At 41.6% G+C, this 22,575-nt stretch overlaps 1 protein-coding gene across 2 annotated transcripts in view; it reads right to left on the minus strand.

Moving 5' to 3' along the window:
* The window catches only part of Heatr5b (HEAT repeat containing 5B), an 87,087-nt gene that overhangs the window by 9,080 nt on the left and 55,432 nt on the right, over nucleotides 1-22,575 (minus strand). For both annotated transcript variants that reach the window (XM_052186397.1, XM_052186398.1), the window contains exons 25-33: nucleotides 19,518-19,699; nucleotides 17,185-17,253; nucleotides 11,861-12,040; nucleotides 8,289-8,526; nucleotides 6,802-7,056; nucleotides 5,448-5,575; nucleotides 3,426-3,570; nucleotides 2,450-2,716; nucleotides 909-1,133 (exon numbers count right to left, since the gene is read on the minus strand). In XM_052186397.1, the coding sequence (XP_052042357.1) occupies nucleotides 909-1,133; nucleotides 2,450-2,716; nucleotides 3,426-3,570; nucleotides 5,448-5,575; nucleotides 6,802-7,056; nucleotides 8,289-8,526; nucleotides 11,861-12,040; nucleotides 17,185-17,253; nucleotides 19,518-19,699 (1,689 nt within the window). The remainder of the gene's footprint in view (nucleotides 1-908; nucleotides 1,134-2,449; nucleotides 2,717-3,425; nucleotides 3,571-5,447; nucleotides 5,576-6,801; nucleotides 7,057-8,288; nucleotides 8,527-11,860; nucleotides 12,041-17,184; nucleotides 17,254-19,517; nucleotides 19,700-22,575) is intronic.

Below are 22,575 nucleotides of genomic sequence, written 5' to 3' on the forward strand. Positions count from 1 at the left end.
TATTTAGTCTCCTCTTTTATTACTTTTTCTCTGGAGATAGGGCCTCATTATATTGGCTCTGGCTGGCCTGGAACTCACTATGTAGACTTGGGAGGCTTTGAGCTCACAGAGAAACACCTGCCCTGCCTCTTATAGGGTAGCAGGATGTGCTATCCTGTCCTGCTATGATTTTGTTATTTTCATTGCAACACATGCCAGACATTGTGGTATATTTCTGTAATCTTAGGAATCAAGAGACTAACATGGGATGATCATGACTTTGAAGGTATCCTAGGCTTCATAACAAGGCCCTGATTCAAAAAATAAATGAAACAATATCAAAAGGAGGAAGAGGAAAGAAGGAGAGAGGGAGGAAAGGAGAGAGGGAGGGAGGAACAGGATTCCAAAGGGAGAGAATAAGAAGAAAACCTGTAAGTAAGCATACATGTACCAGTACATGTCAGTTCTGGGTCTATACTGTCTCTCCTTTTAACCTGGGAACATGCATATAAGCACTTAGAAAAAGGTTTTTTAGAGCCCATGCTCTTGGAAGATGCATTTATACTTCAAGTCTGAGATGTGACAAAACATCTCTTGGGCTGATGCAGTGTTGTACAGCAGTCTCCTGACAAGGTTCTTCAAGTCATAATTTATTACCAAACAAACATCTTTTTTATTTTTAAAGATCTGTTTATTTATTTTATATGCATAATATATATATAAATATGAGTATACTATCACTGTCTTCAGAAACACATGAAGAGGGCCTTAGATATAATGACAGATGTTATGAGCCATTATGTGGTTGCTGGGAATTGAACTCAGGACCTTCAGAAGAGCAGCCAGTGCTCTTAACCACTAAACCATCTCTCCAGCCCCAGGAACAAACATCTTCAGAAATTAAAACTTTGAAAACTCAGACAGGCTACCTGGTTGAGAATATTCCAGGATGCAGGCAAGAGTGCTCCGAATTAGAGCTGTCCACTGTCTCTGAGTTTCCTCAGTTTTGGCCATGGACAGAGTCACGATACTTTTTATTCCCTGAAGAGCTGCACTGACTGGGGCAGGAACCTGGTTGTCCGCAGACTTTATTGCTGTGTCTTTCAATATTCTTGCAATTAAGAACAGAATTGTGGGCAGGATTGTCATACATCCTGAAATAAAAACAAATAAAATAAAATATTTTGTAACTCCTTCAATTCTCCCATGATAACTGTTTCCATCACACAGACACACAGAAACAAACACACCCACACACACACGCAGATATATACACAGACACACACAGATACACGCACAGATACACACACAGACACACACAGACACAAGCAGAGATACATACACAGACACATATACACACCACATACACACACACACACACACACACACACACTGTTTTTAAACAGTTAACTGTGTTCTTCTCCCCCTCAGATAAGGGCTCATGACTGTGTTCACCTGGCTTCACACTCCTGCACTCAAACAATCCTGCCTCAGCATCACTGTGCCTGGCTGACAGTGATTTAATATTAATTCTATCCTTGATTTTATTCAAAATTTACTGTATTACTATCATAAATCAATATCTAAAAATGACAAAGAGCCACATCGTTTTTAAAACAGAAGTGGCATTTTCATTTTTGTTCCAACTGAATCTCGGTTTTCTTACGTCCAATGGTGGCTATATAACACTGCCCTTCATAAGGGAAGAGAGGAGAGCCACGAACAGTCCAAAACTAGCCACACACTCTGAGTAGCCTGGGGAATCTAAGATATGTAATCACCTTTCAGTAGGCAAGAGTCAACTCAGGTCAGGGAAATAAACTCCTGAGCAGAGAGTGCAGACAAAAGCATCCTAGAGCCTGAGCCTGCCCTCACTGAGGCTCCTTCCAAGAGACCGAGATGGAGAAGTCACCAGTTCATGCTTGCCAGGTAGGCGTCTGAAAGGTCTGCTTGGGCTGAATGGGCCCACACACTTCCTGGGACTGTTTTGGCTTTAACACTGAGGGAAGTCTATTCCGTGCCATAGTTGTTCAATCTACTGACAACTATCACCTTTATTCACCAGTTCTTTTCAGTGCTCCTTACAGTTGACTGTCACTGTCTTCAGGCATGCATTAGTTAGCAATGACACTCATGAATGGGAACCAGATTATAAAACAGGAGCTGTCATTCTTTCCATGTTTGTCTGCTGACTTCATGTCTTCCCTCAACCTTCAGGTGTTCGTTTGTTTTATGATATTGGGAATCAAAACCAAGATGGGGATTTTGAACATGTGGGCAAGGCTACCTTAGGTTGTAAGCTTTAGATATTTTAGTTTTTTCCAGGCTGTTAAAGGCAAACTAACCCTTTAAAAAACTTCTCATTTAGCAGCTGAGATTTAAGAAAGGAAACAGAAACTATAAAAATCAAAGGACACTCATCTTTGTCTACTTCCACATAGCACACTCTCAAATACTGATCAATACACACCAGCCGGTGAACAAAGCGATGGCAGATCCGAGAGAATGGCCACCGTGGCTGCCACCAAGCGAGCACTTTCCTCTGACAGCTGAGTTTTCGTGACCATGTGACTTGGAGAGTCCAACATCTTGGTACTCAGGTGTGGCATATGCCGTACTAAAATGAACATCATCAGCTCCATGGTTGCAAACACAAGGGACTTTCCAGGAATGAGGCCACCGGTGTCACCCCCTTCTCCTAATGTAGGACAGGACTCTTTTTCTACATCCTCTTCATCTTAGGAAAAGATATAATTTGACATTTCCAGCAAAAACATACACAAAATAATAAGTATATTTAAAGCCATATGTAAAGGATTTATAAGTCAATATGTAATGGGTGCCATCTGCCCTGGTACAGTGCTCAGGCTGGAAGAAACATCCTTGAAAGCCATGAGCAGGCCATTTCACCTGGAAAATCATTGCTAGGCATTTTATTAAGTTGGTACTTCACAACAGGAATAACAAATATGCTAGGTGAACCATATAACATTGATACTTCGGAATGGAAGAAGTAAAATGAACTATTTTAATTTTAATTTTAATTTTGTTTTGAGACCGGCCTCTAGTCCAAATTGACTTTGAATCTGCTATATGGTGCTGAACAAACATTGTACTTTTTCATCTTTTCGTTTCTACCTCCCAAATGCTGAGATTACAGGTATGTCCATCATGCCTGGTTATAAAACTCAGAGTGTAGAGCTAGAGAGATGGCTCAAGTTAAGATAGCAACCAGTTAAGAGCACTGGTTGCTCTTCCAGAAGCCCTGGGTTTGATTCCTGGCACCCACATGGCAGCTCACAACCATCTGAAAGTCCACTTCTAGGGAACCGATGCCCTCTTCCGGTCTCTGTGGGCCCCAGGCATGCATGTGGCAAAACAGCCATACACATAAAAGAACCAATTCCAAACCCTGGGGAACAAACAAGGTTGCTTCCAGTGCTTACTTAGAGCGCTTCTCTTTTCCTGTACATAGTCCTGAGCAGCCCTGACAATCTGCTGCACAACTCCAGTGACCAGCAGCTGGATAGCGGGTGGGTTCCAGGTCAGTAACAGGCGGTGCAGGACACTTAGCAGCTCAACACCAATCAGCTTTTATAATTAATACAAATGCACTTAGTTAATTTCAATTTCAAATGACAGATGTGTACTATTAAAATCTGAGAAAATACATATGAAATAATGATTTTATAACTAAAATTTAATATATGAAATAAGAAGAGTGAGAGATCACACTTTCTCCTATGAGATATTCAAGCAACATATAGTATTTAAATATTTAAATGTTTTATATGCAGAGATTATTATTCTCCTACTGGAATAAAACACCTAAGCTATTAGTGTTGCTAGAATTCAATGTCACTGAAGTTCCTAATTGCCCACCTAAGCTGAGGAATTGGTGTGTTTTCACTTTAACAACTATTACAAACTGTAATCTTTTTTTTTTAAAAGATTTATTTATTTATTTATTTTATGTGCGTACATTGTAGCTGTCTTCAGACACACCAGAAGAGGGCATCAGATCCTAATGCAGATTGTTGTGAGCCACCATGTGGTTGTTGGGAATGAACTCAGGACATCTGGAAGAGCAGTCAGTGCTCTTAACCACAGACTGTAATTTTAGGTCTCTAAATTTTTCTTCATGTAACTAAAACAATGAGCTTGCCATAAATTAAGAAACAGAAAAGAAAGTTAATTCAGTCAGAACTCTCCTCTCTTCTCTTAACACAGGAACGCCCCTACACAGCTTGGGGCACTGCTCAGTCAGAAAGTGCTGGCTCAGCATACATGAGGCTCTGGAGCCAATTCCCTCAATTGCAAAGAAATTCACAATCAAAATACATCCCAGTCTGTTCCTTGTTCTTCATGTTCTTCACGGATCCTAGCAGGCTTCCAGGGACTGAGAGACCAGTGCCTCTCCTGTCAAGCTATTCTCCTCGGTAACTGAATGTTCTAGACTTTCTTACTTAAAGCCCCTGCAGGCCTCCTCTGCCCTTGCTGTAGTCCTAAATCTGTCTGTACTTTCTTCCCTTCCATGTCCCTGCCTCTCCCAGAGCATCCCATGCCCCTGAGAGCTTCTGGCTTTTGCCCTACTCCCTCTTTTGCCCTCTTTGGTCCCCACTGCCCATCTAGTTCTCGATTTTTGACCCATAACTGCTGTTTATCCTCAGGTTCCCAATATGATCCCCTATTCACCTTCGTTCAAGTTTTCTAGACTACTGTTCTCTGGAGGATTAGATAGAGAGCCTCATAGCTGGTCTCCATGCTCCCTTCTCATACCTCATAAACCAACCTCTTCAAGGCTAACTGTATAATCCTTCTGTGTCTGTCACTCTCAGTCATCTATCTATCTACTTTTCTATTTATATGTGCTGATGCTCTTTAACTGAGTTACATTCAAACAAAATTAATCGTCCTTCTATTTAAATATTATCATTTCCTTGAGCTTTCAGTATGGAGTCCAAATTCCTTTGTTTGTAAAGAAAGCTTCACGTTTGGCCTTCCCAGCCTTGCCCAGCCCCACCCATGATGTCTATCTGCCTTACATCAGTGACAGTAAATGACTGTACACCCTTGAACTTGCCATGCACTCCTGGATCTGGTTTTTGTATTTGTGTTGCTCTTTCTCAGAAGGAAACTTGTCCCTTGGCAGTTCCTCTCTAAGATTCCATTCGACTACCTCTCTGTGAGAAGGTGTCCTTTGCCTGTGCATCACAGTGCTGTGGCCCTGGGGCCTGACTGCCATACTCACTACTCCTGATCTAAGATGGTAAAGCCATGGTGTGTAGCTGCAGTCTAACTCTGTGTAGTTATCCAAGAGATAAGAGAGACAGAACCCCTTTTTTTGGTATTAGTTACACAATCTTGTTAGCAATATACAATGTTTATTTCCAATGTGAGAAATTTATTCCAAGATAGATGCAATTAAAACACAGCATACAATTATCTATTATAGAAATACACTGTACCTGATCTTCTGCAATGTGGATTCGTGCATAAGGTGAACCCAGTAAGGTATGTAAGGCCTGCAGGCATGCTGTAACATGTTCAATGGGCTCCTCTGGTCGAGGGGAACAAAGAAACTGTATACTCACACCTGGAATGTACAAAGTAAAACCATGAGTCTTCAACACAAAACACTTGTGTTGCTTTGATACAATATTTTTCTCTATTTTTCCCAGATTACTATATACTTATTAATACCAGGAAGTTAAAAAATGTTTTCTAGGCTACACAGACAAATACAATATGGGGTTGTAGTGAGTGCTTCAATTAATTTAATATTTAAATTAGGTGTGTTATGAAGATAATCACTTTTCAATTTCTAGAATTAAAAAATATACAGTACATTAGCCAGACAGTGGTGATGTTCACCTTTAATCCCAGCACTTAGGAGGCAGAGACAAGTCTATCTCTGAGTTTGAGGCCAGCCTGGTCTACAAAATGAGGACATCCAAAGCTATAGATTGAGACTTTATCTCAAAAAAATATACTACATTAAGAATAAATTTATGACTATTTTACTACTTTCACTAAAGAGTTGTCCAACAATATCGTATACATATATTTTTTAAGATTTAATGATGTGTGTGTGTGTGTGTGTGTGTGTGTGGTTTGTTCCTGTGAGTGTGCATGCCTGCAGAGTCCAGAGGACAGTGTCAGAGCCACTGGAGCTGGAGTTAGAGCAGTTGGGAACCCACCTGAGGGGTGCTAGAATTGAACTTAGGTCCTCTCTAAAAGCAGTAAGTGCTCTTAACCACTGAGCCATCCATCTCCCATACAAGGTTTATAAATGCCCAGCTACATACAAGGCTTGTCCAAACAAGTGCTCACAGTGTACAAGGCCAAGACTCTGGTGTTTTACATATTTTCAACTGTGAGATCTACTTAAATTTTCACTAATTACACCTACTAGTTGTCTTACTTTGCACTTCCAAAAAAATATGAGATGACAAATTCCCTGCAGAATATTGAATACATAACTAAGAACACTTATAAATTAAAAATTATTGAAAACCAAATCATAAAATGTTTTTTCTCCATTGGACAATAAATACCAATTCAAAAAAGCAAGTTGAATAAAAAACCGTACATTTTTTTCCTTGAAATACCAATACTGTTCTGTGAGTGAACATTATGGCTGAGCATTTACAGTAGTTCTAGATAATTTGTAGATAGAAATTCATCTATTTCATAAGTGGAGCTGAAGGTCCTTGTACTATTCTTTCTCTGAAGTGTGCTACACAAGGCTTTACACAGCATTGCAATGAGAGCTCCAAGCTCTGCAGCGGCAGGGCCTGGAGTGCATCACAGTGAGCCCACCTAGGGTCAGGTGCATTCTGTCCTTGTTAACTTCTGGCAAGGCTTCCGCACTAGCCATTGCTCCTGGAACCTGCTTTAAACTGACCGCTGGGGAGCGTTTCTGTACACCAGACTCAGTTGTTGCTTCTGTGCACTCTTGACATATAAATCCTGTGCTGTTTAACCAGAGTGCCACTGCATGGAGAATTGGGGCCCAGGAGTTCCGGTAGTGAAGTCTTGCTGTATCAATGGTTTCAGGAGTATAAAATGCTCCCCCTGTGGAAAAAAAAACCAAATCAAGTAAAAACATACTTTCTATCTTAGTCAGGGTTTCTATGCCTGCACAAACATCACGAACAAGAAGTAAGTTGTGGAGGAAAGGGTTTATTGAGCTTACACTTTCACACTGCTGTTCATCACTAAAGGAAGTCAGGAGTGGAACTCAAGCAGGTTAGGAAGCAGGAGCTCAGGCATAGGCCATGGAAGGATGCTCCTTTCTGGCTTGCTCAGCTTGCTTTCTTACAGAACCCAAGGCTACCACGCCAGGGACGGAACCACCTACAGTGGGCCCTCCCCCGTTATCACTGAGAAAATGACCCACAGCTGGATCTCATGGGCATCTCCTCAACTGAAGGTCCTCTCTCTGTGATAACTCCAGCCTGGTCATGGTGACACACAAAACCATCCAGTACACTTTCTGTTACAAAGGTTCACACATTTAAGAATAACATAGGCTAGCTGAGATGCCTCCTACAAGAGTGCTCTGGCAACAAGCTCCTCTCTGAGCCTCCCGACCCCCGCCTTCCAGCCTCTCCTCTCTGCAGCCAGGGACAGCATGTAACCTATACTGTGCACCCCTGGTGGGACTAGCCGCACTTCTTAAGGCACCGGCTCCTGATTTCTGCTCCCCTCTCCCCACACCTCCCATTTCTACTGCCAACACTGAGCTGCTACTGTCTCCTCGTTGTCACCTGATGGTGCCTGATGAGAAGTGAATAAAGGAGGACTCAATGATTATCATTAAAATATTTGAGAAGAAGGCTCAGTTTTGAGGACGAATTTTTCCTAAACAAAAAATATGTTCATAATGGTGTCTCTATTGATTCAACAGGAGAACTAGTTATATGATATAAGCAAAGGCCTTAGGAACAGGTTTTGGCTTGACTATAGTTTACATGAAAACACAATCACTGGGCAGCACAGTACACTACTCGATCAGGGTTAAAGGTCACTAGCTGTTTCCTATAGCTACTTAGAATGCTCTATTTGTACCGCTATCACTACAACATCACTAATGGTTTTGCTTCAGTTAATAATAGACTCCTTGCTGTCATACCCTGAATTCACAAAACCAGTATAAAGGACATATACCCTGAAGGAAATAGTTCCAGATTTACGTCCACAAATTTCAAGATGTTATTATGTTACTGTTGGTTCTAGACCCTGCCAAGTCCATTTTATTACTAGTTTGAACTCCATAAAAGCAAACTACCACACATAATACTTACCATCTGCGGGAAGCTGACTGGAAAACTCAGCTGGTAAAGTCAAAAGTGCATAGTCTCTCAATGCTGCCAGCCACAGGCGGCTGAGTGTCGGCAGTTCAGGCTGCACCAGGGTTATTAAACTGTCTGGAGGCAGTTCGTCTATGGCACCATAATCGTCGTCATCATCATCAGTATTTTTCATTGCTCTCTTTGGTTTTAACTCAGCTTCTTTCTTAATATTCATAGCAACCACATATACCTAATAAGACATTCATGAGTTGAAAATATGGTTTAAATAAAAAATGGAATATTTTAGATTGTTATAATCATGCAGTTACATGACCAACAGAAAGTGGTATAAATATTAGGGCATATATAACTTTATGATTCTTTTATTTGATGTTTTGTTTTCTTTTTTCAAGACAAGATTTTCTGTGCAGCCCTGGCTGTTGTAAAGCTCACTCTGAGGATCAGGGTAGCTTTGAATTAACAGAGATCACTTGCCTCTGACTCCTGAGTGCTGAGATAAAAGGTGTGCGCTACCACTGCCAGTCACTTTCTGAATTCTTGATAACTACTACAGAGAGACTTTGCCTCCTGCTTCCCAAGCATTTTTTTAAATGTATCTGATTTCTAACTATTCATCTCAAGTAGGCTTCCCTGAGTTAGTCTGGCATCCTGGGTCCATTTTGAAAGTCTCTCGCAGCACAGAGTATAACTTCCTATCTGACGCCTCTTTCCCAGGCTTACTAGACACAATCAAACAGCATTCAAAGAAAAGGACTGAGAGAAGGGAGGTGGCCAGAGAAAGGATCACCATAAATATACCCCAAATCTGCCTCCTACACAGACCTTAAATGATACTTAAGAATCTCACAATTACAGCAGATAGCCGATCTAAGAATACAATGTACTTGCCACATGTATTTTCTGTGTCCTTTGTAGTTTGTGACCTTTTAAAAAAGACATGTAATAGCAAGTTTCCTAAAGCATATTCAGCGTAATTTCTACTTGAGTTTCTTTTTTAACATTTATATTTAGAATCTGTACAAGCGATAACACAGTGCTGGAAAATATTAATTAAAACAGGAAAAGGGCCAGGCAGTGGGGGCCTTTAATCCCAGCACCTGGGAGGCAGAGGCAGGCAGATTTCTGAGTTCGAGGCCAGCCTGGTCTACAGAGTGAGTTCCAGGACAGCCAGGGCTACACAGAGAAACCCTGTCTTGAAAAAAACAAAACAAAAAACTAGGGAAAAGGAGTAAAACAAGCAAGTGAGAAAAGCAGCTGCAGTACACAAAGTCGTGAGGCTCCTCTCACGCTCCAGCACTGCTCCTTGTGTCTACTGAGGAAACTAATGCACGTGCCTAACATGGAAAGCTTCTGACAGATAGAGGAATGCTTACAGGAAACGTCAGGGAATGAGAAAAGACAGGGGGAAAAGGAGACTACAAAGACAAAGAGCATGAAGGTGATGTGAGGATGGGGGGGGGGGAGAGTACCTGACCAGAGCTTTGAACTCTTCATATGAGCACCTGCCTGCTATCTACTCTTGTCCTCCAAATTTCCACTCAAACATCACTTGCTCCAAAATTTTAGCCCTGAGACTACAGCATAGCTCAGTGCCCTGCCCTGTTTCAAACTCTGGGTTCTCCTGTGGTAGCTCGCTTTACTTTCTGTCCCATCTCCTCGTTCTGACTTGGTCTTGCTCAGTAAATACAGCACAGCTGCCTTGTTCTTTACTATCCTGCCAGAGCGCTGACAGTCCATAACACACTGGTGGATAAATCAGAGTGTCAAGAAGAGAAATATTAGCCCTGGATTGAAGCAAAACTTTAATAACTGTAAAACTAATTACAGAAGGTAATGTTCATTATGAATAAAATAGCAGGTGTTGCACACAGTCCTTTACATAAATTATATGTAATTTAATTCACATTATAATCCTATGAAATATTCAGTCATTTCCAAACTTTTAAATTAAAAAACAGAACAGAGCTAAAGAGATGGCTCTGTGATTAAGAGCACTTGTGATTAAGAACACATACATACATGCATACATACATACATACATGCATGCATGCAAACAAAATTAAAAATAAAAGTGAATGTGAAGAAAATAAGTTTTGAATAAGCAAGTAAGTAATATCCAATGTCACACAGTTCACTTAAACCTAAAGAATTGGAGGAGTTGTCAAACAAACTCTCTAAGTGAAGTAAACAGAGGTAAAATAGGTCTCAGTGGACAGACCTAGGACATGCTGGCACCTAAGAAAGCGATAAAAGAAATGAAGTGGTGTAACAATTCCCAGTCAGCAGAAAAAACTAAGCCTGAGGTACAAATTGCTAAACTATTAGCCCCGACTACAAAAGTACTCCAAATGAATGCACACTACTAATTCTGTTAAGTGGCATTCTGACCAAATTTTGAAGGCATTTATTTATCTCAGTTAGGTGCCAGGCACAAATATTTGCACTGTTATACCGCATAGCCTACAAAAGATATTTCCACTTTTTAATGATAAAACTGAGGCAGCGAGCCAGTTGTCTCTTGCAGGAGTCACACAGATGATAAATCTTGAGATAGAACTTGTTCCAGGGCTTGACTCCATTTTAATGTTCTTTACCCTCAGAATTGCCAAACTTCGCAGCAGGCCCATCAGTCACAGAAGCAAATGTGCAGAGGACCTGCTACCATAAAAAGGATCTTCGTGGTCATCAGAACACACACTGCTACACATACCTGGGCCGATTAGTTAAGGAAGAGCTGAGATTGAAGAACAACTGTTAGGGGCTTATTCTTAAAAAATAAATAAAGTCCACTAAATGGTATCTTTTCCATATTTGCATTCATTTTAAGAAACTAAATTTAATAAATAAAAGCAAACATTTTACTAAAATAAACAAAAATCATCATTTTGCCAAAATAACAGAGTGAAGTGCAGGATCCCAGGGATATTTTATTTGCAAGACAGCTGGATCTATAGTCTAAAACCTGGAGAGAAAATTAATTCTTATGGTACTTCATCGATACACCATAATTTCTTTCTCTGGAGGAATGTGTCTAAGTCCCTAGCCTGAAGCCCAGTATCCTTTATCTCAACTGACTATCGCACATGCTGAGGCAGCATTGCTGTTCAGTGGTCCTAACCACCAGAACCACAGGAACAGAGAGGAATGGCTGAGGGGCTGCAGAGATGCTCAGAAGCTAAAGGACCTGAGTTTGGGTCCCAGCACCACATGATGCCTCACAACAAACCAAAAATACAGTTCCAGAAGATCCCTTTTCTGGTCTCTGAAAGTAATAATAACTCTTCTACAATACAGAGAATTTATGTTCTGTTTTTCAGGCAGGTCTTGGTTTGTACCTCTGACTGTCTTAGAACTTGCTGTGAAGTGCAAGAGTGGGCCTGACACGGCAATCTCCTGCTCCAGGCCCCACCCCCAGCATTGTGATTACAGGTGGATGTCACCATACAAAATGAGATAAAAGTTTGCCAAAGACTGACTGACAAAGGTTGGAAAGGCTTTCCACACACAGGGTCCTCCAGTGGGCTCAAATGGAGGAATGGTGAGCCGTGGGAGGCCATGTTTACCTCTGCCCATGCCTTAAGAACAGCCAGCTTCTCCATGGTGGTGGCACTCTCTCGGTATAGTTGACTAGAAGATCCCTTGCCAGCCTGAACTTTGTCCAGAGAGGAAACAAGTAGATTATGCACCCGCCGGAGATCATTGAGATCGCTGACAACACCGCTTCCAATCCATGTGCTGCACACCTGGGTAGGAACAGCGGAAGTTACAGTGTACGGAGTAACTGAACAGAGGAGAGTGGGATGGATTTCCTCATATCCCTGCACAGAGAATAAAAGGGCTCATTCCATCCCCCTGCAGAAAACAGAGCAGCACTGAGTTTCCACTCTGTTTGTCTGAGACAGGGCTTTGCCATGCACTACAGGGTGGCTCTGAACTCATCTCCTAAGTACAGGAATTACAAGTTTGTGCCACCATGTCCAGATTCTATTTTTCCACTATTTAATGAAAAATTTAAAATAAGTGGTTTTCTACTTGAAAACTTCTTCAACAATTACCTATTTACTATCAAACTATCAAATTACTTATCATGAAAGACTTTTGTAACAGGGAAAAAGAAAAGTCAAAGTTATAAGTACAGAGTTTATAAACGCACTTATCGCTAGGAAGGAGAGAAGAGTCTCAGACATCAGGAGAGCTTGATTATAAAGACACCAGGGTGTGGGGTGAGGAAGAAGTGAAGACCGGGAAAGCTGAGGTCAGACAGGATGAAACTGCCGAATCCCATGACTAAATCGGATGATGGTACTGAGTTGCCAAGGATCCTTGCCATTAGATTTATACTTTAAAAAAAGTATACAGGACAATAAATAGCACATTCAGTTCCATGTCTCTACAGCACTGCAAGAGACATGCATGACGTGGATGGACCTGGGAATAATAGCCAAGGTAACCTTGGAGACAGGACTCCAAGAATGCAAAGTGAGAAACCATGTATGGCGGGCGTGGATACTGAGACTGGGGTTGGGGAGTCAGAGCTCCAACCTTGAAGAACAGAAGGAAGGTGGCACCACCATCAGGAGTACAGCTAAAACCTAGGAAATGTTCAGCAGAAACAAGTCAGCATAAGTTTGATTCCTAACACTTTCACATGTGAGTTGTACCTAACACTAAAAGATCCACAAGACAGCTGGAAACTCTGTTCTAGACGCAAGTGGAAGGTAACCACATAAGACCAGAAACTTCCACACGAAGGCAATAACTAAAGTAAGATTAGGAGGCAGATTTGTTCAGGAAGAGAATATCTTAAAGTCCTCTACCAAGACAAGAGAGGAAGTAGGTATACTGAAGGGGTAAGTAGAGCAAGAGAAAGAAATGGAAACCCAGGGAAATAAAGGAAACGCACTGAGGACAGACACTGAAGTCAACAGAAGGATGCCAACCAGGAAGAGGCCTGGGCAGCGCCAGCTTTGGCAACTCTGCTCACGCCCACGACTTCTGGGTAAAATGGACAAAGGAACCACTTGAGGAACACAGTGGAAAGGGTCGGGGGTGAAGCACACTGTGGATACATGGACATTGTAATAGAGAACTCATTAGAAATCACTCAGAGACAAATGAAGACTAAAACCTCATCCAGCTTCAGGGGCAAATAAGTGTTGTAAGCTCAGGTTTTGCTACCAAAAAGATTATAAAACCATTCTAGGTTTCTGGAGTATTTGGGATTCAAATCATAGCTGATGGACTTTTAAGGTTTAAAACCTTAAAAACTGACCAAATACTTACATCAACAACTTTATTTGCTTAAAATCTTATTGGGACTTCATAAAATTACAAAGTTTCTGTAAGGCAAAGGACACTGTCAAAAGGACAAAATGGCAACCAACAAATTGGGAAAAGATGTTCACCAACCCTACATCCAATAGAAGGCTAATATCCAATATATACAAAGAACTCAAGAAGTTAGACCCCAGGGAACTAAATAAGCCTATTAAAAATGGGCTAGAGATCTAAACAAAGAATTTTCACCTGAAGAAGTTCAAATGGCCGAGAAGCACCTTAAAAAAAATTCTCAACATCATTAGTCATTAGGGAAATGCAAATCAAAACAACCCTGAGATTTCACCTCACACCAGTCAGAATGCCTAAGGTTAAAAACTCAGGAGACAGCACGTGTTGGCGAGGATGTGCAGCAAGAGGAACACTCTTCCACTGCTGGTGGGACTGCAAGATGGTACAACTACTATGGAAATCAGGCTGATGTTTCTTCAGAAAACTGGACATGACACTTCCGGAGAACCCTGCTATACCTCTCCTGGGCATATACCCAGTGGATTCCCCGGCATGCAATAAGGACACGTGCTCCACTATGTTCATAGCAGCCTTATTTATAATAGCCAGAAGCTGGAAAGAACCCAGATATCCCTCAATGGAGGAATGGATACAGAAAATGTGGTATATATACACAATGAAATACTACTCAGCAATTAAAAACAATGAATTCATAAAATTCTTAGGCAAATGGTTGGAACTGGAAAATATCATCCTAAGTGAGGTAACCCAATCAAAAAAGAATATACATGGAATGCAATCACTGATAAGTGGATATTAACTAGCCCAGAAGCTCTGAATACCCAAGACACAATCAGCATATCAAATGACTCCCATGAAGAAGTAAGGAGAGGGCCCTGATCCTGGAAAGTCTTGATCCAGCATTGTAGGGGAGTACCAGGACAGAGAAATGGGAGGGGGGTGATTGGGGAATGGGTGGAGAGAAGAGAGCTTATGGGACATATGGGGAGAGGGGAGCCTGGAAAGGGAAAAACATTTGAAATATAAACAAAGAATTTAGAAAATAATAATAATAATAATAATAAAGAAAAACTTATTTTCAAAAACTGAAAACTATGTTTAGTAAAAATAAGAGCACTTAAAAACATTGCTATTAAAGGCATACTTCTGGCAAGATAAATTCCCCACTAAAATAGTTCTGCAAATACCAAGTTCAAAATGACATGCAATATAATAAGAGTGTCAGAAGAAATAAAGAAGTTGATTCCTACAGAAGTAAACATCCTGGAGATACAGGACGTTTGTGCAATTAGGTTGAAATGTAACTAAAAGTCAGGGAATTTCGTGAACACCAGAAATGTGGCTCTAAACTTTCTTTGCAAAACACCTTCCTACTTCCTCTTCTTTAAGGAGTCTAGGGCAGCTGTTCTCAACCTGTGGGTCCCATCCATTTTGACAGTCCTCTATCTCCAAAAATATTTTCCATTATGACTCATACCAGCAAAATTAGTTAGGAAGTAGCTCTGAAAATAATGTTATGGTTGGGGTCACCACAACATGAGGAACTGAATTAAAGGGCCACAGCGTTAGAAGGCTGAGAACCACTCATCTAGGGGCTGAAGGGATGGCTCAGTGCTTAGGAGCCCTTGCTCTCTTGAAGAAGACCAGAGTTTGGTTCTCAGCAGCTCTGTCAGGCAGCTCTCAACTGCCCAGAACTCTAGTATAGCTCCAGGAGAAATGATACCCTCTTTTAGCATCTGTGGCCACCCACATGTATGCGAGCATACACACACACATACAGAAATAAAAATGTAAGTGGGTTTTTAAGAGGATTTTATACCTGGAAAATGCAAGTAATGCTTTATGGATTTGTGTGTAAAGAAAGACAATGAAGAGTCAACAAAACCATATTCAGAGAAAAGACCTTGGCCCCACACCAAGCAAGCAAGTGTACATATTTTGCACTTTAGGCTCAAGTGAAATATTTAAGGTACACTGTGTCTGTCTGTGACTCTGCTCTGGCTTTAACTGACTGTTTTTCGGCCTCACGGAAACAGCCAGTGTCCTACAGGTAAAGCTTTTTCCGGTCTGCCAACAGATAGATTACCCTGATTAGAAGCCTCTGAAGTGATGTTATTCTCACCAACAAACAAGAACCTTGTAAGCTGCTCCTTCCTTTATAAAGTAAAAGAATGTGCAACTCACTGTCTCACCAGTTCCACACTAAGTTTCCTTGTGCAAGTGGAAAGGAGGCCAGACATTTGAACCTGCTACCAGGAAACAATAACCATTATAGAAAAAGCGACTTGTGCCAACAACAAGCAAGTTCCAGGGAACTCAACACTAGGAGCCTTCACACCGCTCCCTGGGAGACGAAATTCTAGGGGCTTTCACTATTCCAGCACTCAGCAGCTTTGTGGGAGGACCGAGTGCTGTGATGTGCTCACAACGCCATCATCAAACGGAAAATTGCACATGACTACTTTCAATACTTGTTTGTTAGTGTCCCAAAGGATTGCCTTCACCCCAACACTTCAACCACAAAGCAAAGATCTACCCCTTACAGCAATGATCCTCTTCTCTCTGTGCCGTACTGTCTGTGGAAGGACTTAATTCCCCTAAAGAGCAAGAAGTACCAGAGACACCAACTCAATGACATGGAGTTAACCATTCAACCACAAGAATAAAGAACTTCATGCTGGGCACTGCTGAGGGCAGTCGCAGGCAGTGTGCCTATGGATCCCAAGCAAAGATGAGGGCCATGGCTCTGCTCTCCAGAAGACTGCGGAGGAGACAGCTCTGTTCAATGCTGTGCACACAAAGAATGCCATTTTTGAAAAGATTGGAACTCAGTGCAGGAATCCTTCCTCGGGGAGACATGGGAGAGGAAGGCCCTTAGCACAGGGGTAGGACACGTGTGCTTGGGTGGCTCTCTCCCTGCAGATGGGACAATTCGAGACCACCTCTCATGGACAGATGGTACAATGCCACTTCCATAATGTGCAGCTCTTTCCAGGAATCCAGGAATTCTCATAACCTATGGTCAATAATGTCTAGTGCCCTAACTGTTGATACACTCCTTTGTTATCACAAATTTTATATTTTATGTTTATTTTGGCTCCCCTTAAGATGTTTACAGGTCTGTTCACTTGGACATAATATAGTAGCTGAGGATCCAAAGTCGAATCCTGAGCTATGACAAAAAAGGAGTGTGATTAACGCCTACTATTTTACATTTCCTATAGAATAAAATAGGAGACAAGATGAGGAGGGGCAGCGAGATGGCTCAGCTGGCAGGTGCCCGCCCTCGGTCAGAATGGTGACCTGTGTGGGAATCACACAGTGGAGGAGACGGCTGACACCTACAAGTTGTCCTGCCCTCCATATGAGCGCAGTGCCTCACACAGATCAGACAACTGAATGAATGAACAGATGGATGAATGAATGAATGATTTTATTTGAAAATTTATAAAAAAGGAATGAACACTACTGTATTTCAATAGTGTTTGCAACTATTTGATTTTTCTCCCTTTAAGTAAAATCTAAGACTTCTAGGAATTTACAGAAGGCAGCTATAGAAAGCCTGCTTTCTTCTTACCTGACAAGCTTTTGCTATTATGTCTGATGGCGTATCTTGTGAAAAGGCTGGTCTTAGGGCAGCTCCCACCTAGAAAAATGAGCAAATTTTTATTTTAGAGACAACTAGTAAACAGAAAGCCTGTTGAGTCATTGGAGGTTAAAATACCAAATACACAAGGACTAGTGAGATGGCTCAGTGGTTAAGAGCACTGACCACTCTTCCAAAGGTCCTGAGTTCAAATCCTCATGATAGCTAAACTGTAATGAGATCTGATATACTTTCTGGGGTATCTGAAGACAGCTACAGAGTACTTACATATAACAAATAAATAAATCTTTAAAAATAAACACCAAATACACATCTATGTCCCTTTCTTCTTTATCACCTCCTCCTTATCCCCTTTATTTACAGTGAGATTAAATATAACTTTGCTTCTTAGCAAGTTATCAATATCAAATCTATATGGGAAGAATCCCCAAAGGACAAGCTTGTTTCCTTTTTTTTTTCTGTTTAACAGTAAATGGGATTTTCTGATACAGTCATATGTAATCAAAGATATGTGCAGACTGTTGGTTTTTGTGTTTCTTCCACACCCCTATATTTAATTTCTAAACATATTTCTAATAGCATTTATTTATTTATTGGGTAAATTTCATGTAAGTGGATCAAGTTCTTTAGCTAACTAAGGAATAATAAAAATTAAGAGGCACGAAAACACCTCAAAACCATCTCACCTCAAAAGTATTGCTTTTTAGGGATGGGTAAAAAGCAGTGGGTAAAAGCAGCTGCCAAACAATCTAGACACTCTGAGTTCGATTGCTGAGAACCATTGGGAGGGGGGGCAGAACTGACTCTCGAAGACTGTCTTCTGACACCATTCAATAATTTATGTGTGTATACAACTCCCTCTCTCTGACACATGTATTCATTCTCACTGTACACACAATAAAAGGTAAGATTATGATGTTAGTAAGCTTTCCTATTATCACTATATCAATAAGTAAAGGAATACAAACAAGCTTTAGTTTTAAGGAAGCCAGCATCAGCTATGAAGGCCAGAATCATATCAGAGATGATGAGGTGTAACATATGTAGGCTGAATAAAGACATTGTAAGAAGTCTACTGCTATGTTGAGATTTCAACCAACAGTCACTCCATTGTTTACACAGTAGTGTCTGGAGACAATCAAAAGTTCTGTTCAATGACTAAAGGTGTGACAGACTTAATAAAAGCAAGTAGTCAATACTGAACTAACAGCAAATAATAACTGTTCTGTGGTTACATAAGACAACGTTCTTATCCTTTGGAAATACAGTTCAAATGGCTCCAGGGTAACATTTTACAGACTAAAATAGTTTGAAATGACTTAGGAAAAAACAGTATGTGCATATGTGTGTCTGTGGAAAGAGGAAAAGGCACAGCAGGAAAGACGGAGGAAGAGAGTCTCTTTCAAACAGATAAATCCCCCCCCCAAAAAACAAACAAACAAACAAAAAAGCCAGTTGGTGGTGGCGCATGCCGGTAATCCCAGCACTCTGGGAGGCAGAGGCAGGTGGATTTCTGAGTTCAAGGCCAGCCTGGTATACAGAGTGAGTTCCAGGACAGCCAGGGCTATACAGAGAAACCCTGTCTCAAAAAAACCAGAATCCAGGAAAAAAAAAAAACAGATAAATCAAAATGAGCAACAGACAAACATGGGGAAAGGATACAAATGATTTTAGATTTAGAATGTAGAATTTTTCCTAAATATTTGAAATTATTTCTAAATAGAAAGATTTGAGAGGCTGGAGAGATAGTTCAGTGGTTAAAACACTGGTTGCCCTTCCAGAGGTCCTGAGTTCAATTCCCAGCAACTGCATGGTGGCTTAGAACCATCTATAAGGAGGATGTGATGCCCTCTTCTGTCATGCAAACATACAGGAAGACAGACCACTCATAAACAGATGTAAATAATAATCATCATTTCTAAAAACAGATAGGAGTATTGATACTTGCTTTGGTTTCTTTTCTTTTTTTTTTTTTTTTTTGAGGCACGGTCTCATAGCCTGCAAATCTGCAGCACTTGTGTGAATAAAGGGACTTTTATCATTTAAATGGCAGGGCATGACATGGATAAACATCTAAGCACAGACTGGAAAGCAAGGCTGGAATTTCTATTCTAGCTTTACCATGAATACGCTCTCACAGATTAAATAGTTACAACAGTTTGACCCTTCTCCAGTTGTAGGTTGACTGAAGCTTTGAAACAGACCACAAAGCTTTGAGGAGTTCCATATGAGAAGAGCCGGCAATCCCTCCTTTACTGACCCTGGCAAACTTCACTTAGTCGATAATAAGCCACAAAACTTACATTAGCTTGATACTGCTCCAGGATCACATGACCTGGAAATTCTGGCTCAGGCACAGATGCAAATTTCTTGATAATGTCTTCCAGCGCCTGGAGCCCGGCCATTCGCAGTTGGTTGCTATGATCAGTTGCAGCCATGAATGCCATTCGAATCAGGTCAGAGAGATGCAATACTAAGAGGTCATCTGCAAAGGAAAACAGACTGTAGAAGGGAAAGTTCACCCAGACTAGTGCAATGCATAAAAATATGAAACAATTCGATAAAGCACTTATGATCCACAATGTCTAAAACATCAAACTCAAGTGTCCCAGAGCAGCAGCAGACCTTTAATAGCACTCGAACACAGACAACTACAGGATATACATTTGACAGCTGAAGCAAAATACACGATTAACATGGCTTTCCCAAATGGGCTTGTAATTCTCTCAGAATAGACACTGGCAGAACTTTTCTGTAAAGGGTCACATACTATTTTTGGCTTGGCAGGCCATATTATCTCTAAGGCAATTAGTCAACTCTGCTGCTACACTATGAAAGCAGCCAGAAAGAACTTACAGAATACAATAGACAATGCTATAGAAACGAGTGTGATGAATTCCAGTAAACTATTTACAAAACACAGCTCTGGGTGCATTATGATCACAGGCCCGACAATCCCTATTGTAGAAAAACAGTGTGTAGTCAGGAAATTTAGTTACAAAATTATTTTTAAAGACTTTTTATGAGAACAGAATGGGTGCTAAAGTCTTGAACTTTTAGCACCAGGCCAAAGGTAACCCTAGAGCTTGCTTAAAAGCAAATCTCAAAAGAATTCAAACGATGCAAAGTGCAATGATTTTACTACATCTCAGGACAAAGGTCAGCACAATTTAAAGGAAAAGCAAAACCTAGCACAAGCTTCACAGCATTTACAATGCCCAGCATCTGAGGACAAAGTGCCAAGAACATAAAGACGTAGAGAAGCCAGCTCCTAGCAGAAAGAAAGGACCAGAAACTGGTTTAGATATGACAGAGATCACAGACTTGGCAGGCAAGTAATTACAGGCACTGTACACTGACACACATAAAGGGGAGCATGACTGTGATGGGGCGGGAGAGAGTGCGAGGCCAGCAGGCATACAGTATAACAAGAAAGATGCTGGGTGACATGAGGACAAGCTAGGTACAAAGATCAGTGAACTTAAAATACAGGGAACAGACACTAGAAGAAATGATCACACTCACGTGCTCTAGGCCAGAGGACTGAAGGCAGTCTTCTGAAGTCCTGGCAACTCAGTGACTCACCCCACACCCAAAGAGTTATTTAAATTGGATTTTGTTGTTACTATTGAAAGGTTAACAAGACAGGTTTCCTCAAGTTCCTATCTTTAAAAACAAAATTTAACATTTAAAGTTTAAAGAGTGTATTGTTGGTGGTAGGCACTGAAAATAAAGAGAGAAGAAGAGAATGTGGCTAGAGGTCTCCAAAGCTCCCTTCTAAAGGAGGTTAAAACAAGCAACCAGCCTTGTGAGGTGTAATAAGCCCCTGACAGAGTTTGGGGGAGAGTCCCAGACAGGAGGATCTGAATTAAAATGGGTCTACTCATGCTATATAAATGCAAATAAACAAAATATAAATAACAAGACAATAAAGAAATAAATAAAGAAATAAATGGAAGAATAAAAGACAATAATTCTCCTTGTATCCTCTGCCACCTAATTCACAAAATCTAGGAATCTGTCAAACTCCAGATCAAGCAATTATACCTGAAATGAGAGCTGCCTTCCTAACAGTCTCCGCCCATAAACCCTTCTACCTTTCTCCTAAAATCTAAGATGAGTATGTAAAGGGTGGAAATATAAAGGGGAATTAGGGGCTGGGAGGTTTATTGCAGTCTAGGAGTGATCAATCCTATAGCTAAAGTGCAGTGTGCAGGAAGACCAGGAGATGAGGATGCTACCAGAAGGACCTGGAAAGCACAAGTACCAGGTTTGCAATTTTTCAGTCAGAGTTGGCTCATGTTTCATATTGGAACCTAAGCTGAGTCCTGTGAGACCATCTTACCATCCAGTCATAGCTGTGAAGTACCATGAAGCAAAGAGTACATGCAGAGTACATGGAGGAATCACAGTACCATACTGTGAACAGTCTCTGCATATAAGAACATTCTCCTCTTAGATGGAATAGGTAATGCATCCCCATGGAGGGCCACAGAGGCTACAAGAGGGCATCAGAGTCTCTGGCACTAGAGTGACAAGCATTCGTCAGTCATTTGATAGTCTAAGCATTGAATCTGGGTCCTCTACAAGAGCAGCAAGTGCCTTTAACCATCAAGCCACCACTCTAGCCCACGAACAACCTTTCTATTAAGAATCTTCCCGGAGGTCGCCAGCCACCATCCTGGCACCAGCTGCTCAGCCAGGGAAGAGCCTGACCTGCAGAGGGTCCCGCAGTTAGATGAGCCCCACGGTCTGAGGTCGCCAGCCACCATCTTGCACAGGCAGCTCAACCAGGTACGCAGAGGGCACCAGAGTGAAGGATTGCCCAGGACACAGCCTGCCTGGGTTCCTTTCCCTCCAGGGTGCAGGGCAGCTCTACAGCTGCCTGGGCACACATCCTGTGGGGAGTGTCTCACGTGCAGAGGGTCCTGCAGTTAGACAAGCCCCACGGTCTGAGGTCTCCAGCCACTATCTTGGCTCCAGCTGCTCAGCCAAGGAGGAGTCTGACCTGCAGAGGGTCTCCTGGTTAGACGGAGCCCAGTGGTCCAAGGTCGCCACCATCTTGGCTCCTGGGACCAAGCAGCCAGCTCAGGCAGAGACCTGTGCCATATCTGACACAGGGAAGATCCCACTACCTAATACTCTCTAGAGAACCAGCAGGAGCAGATTAATTGCCACTGCCCCTTTCCATCGGATGTGGTAGACCTGTGACACATCTGACACGGGGAAGATCCTACTCCCTGAAACTCACTCAAGAACAGACAGGAGCAGGGTATTCGGTGGTGGTGGTGGGGGGGGGCATTCGAGAACCACCATCAGCAAAGCATTTGAAACCCAGCAACAAGCCCTATCCGGGACTGT

The sequence above is a fragment of the Apodemus sylvaticus genome, chromosome 6, assembly GCF_947179515.1.
Source record: "Apodemus sylvaticus chromosome 6, mApoSyl1.1, whole genome shotgun sequence".
Lineage (NCBI taxonomy): Eukaryota > Metazoa > Chordata > Mammalia > Rodentia > Muridae > Apodemus > Apodemus sylvaticus.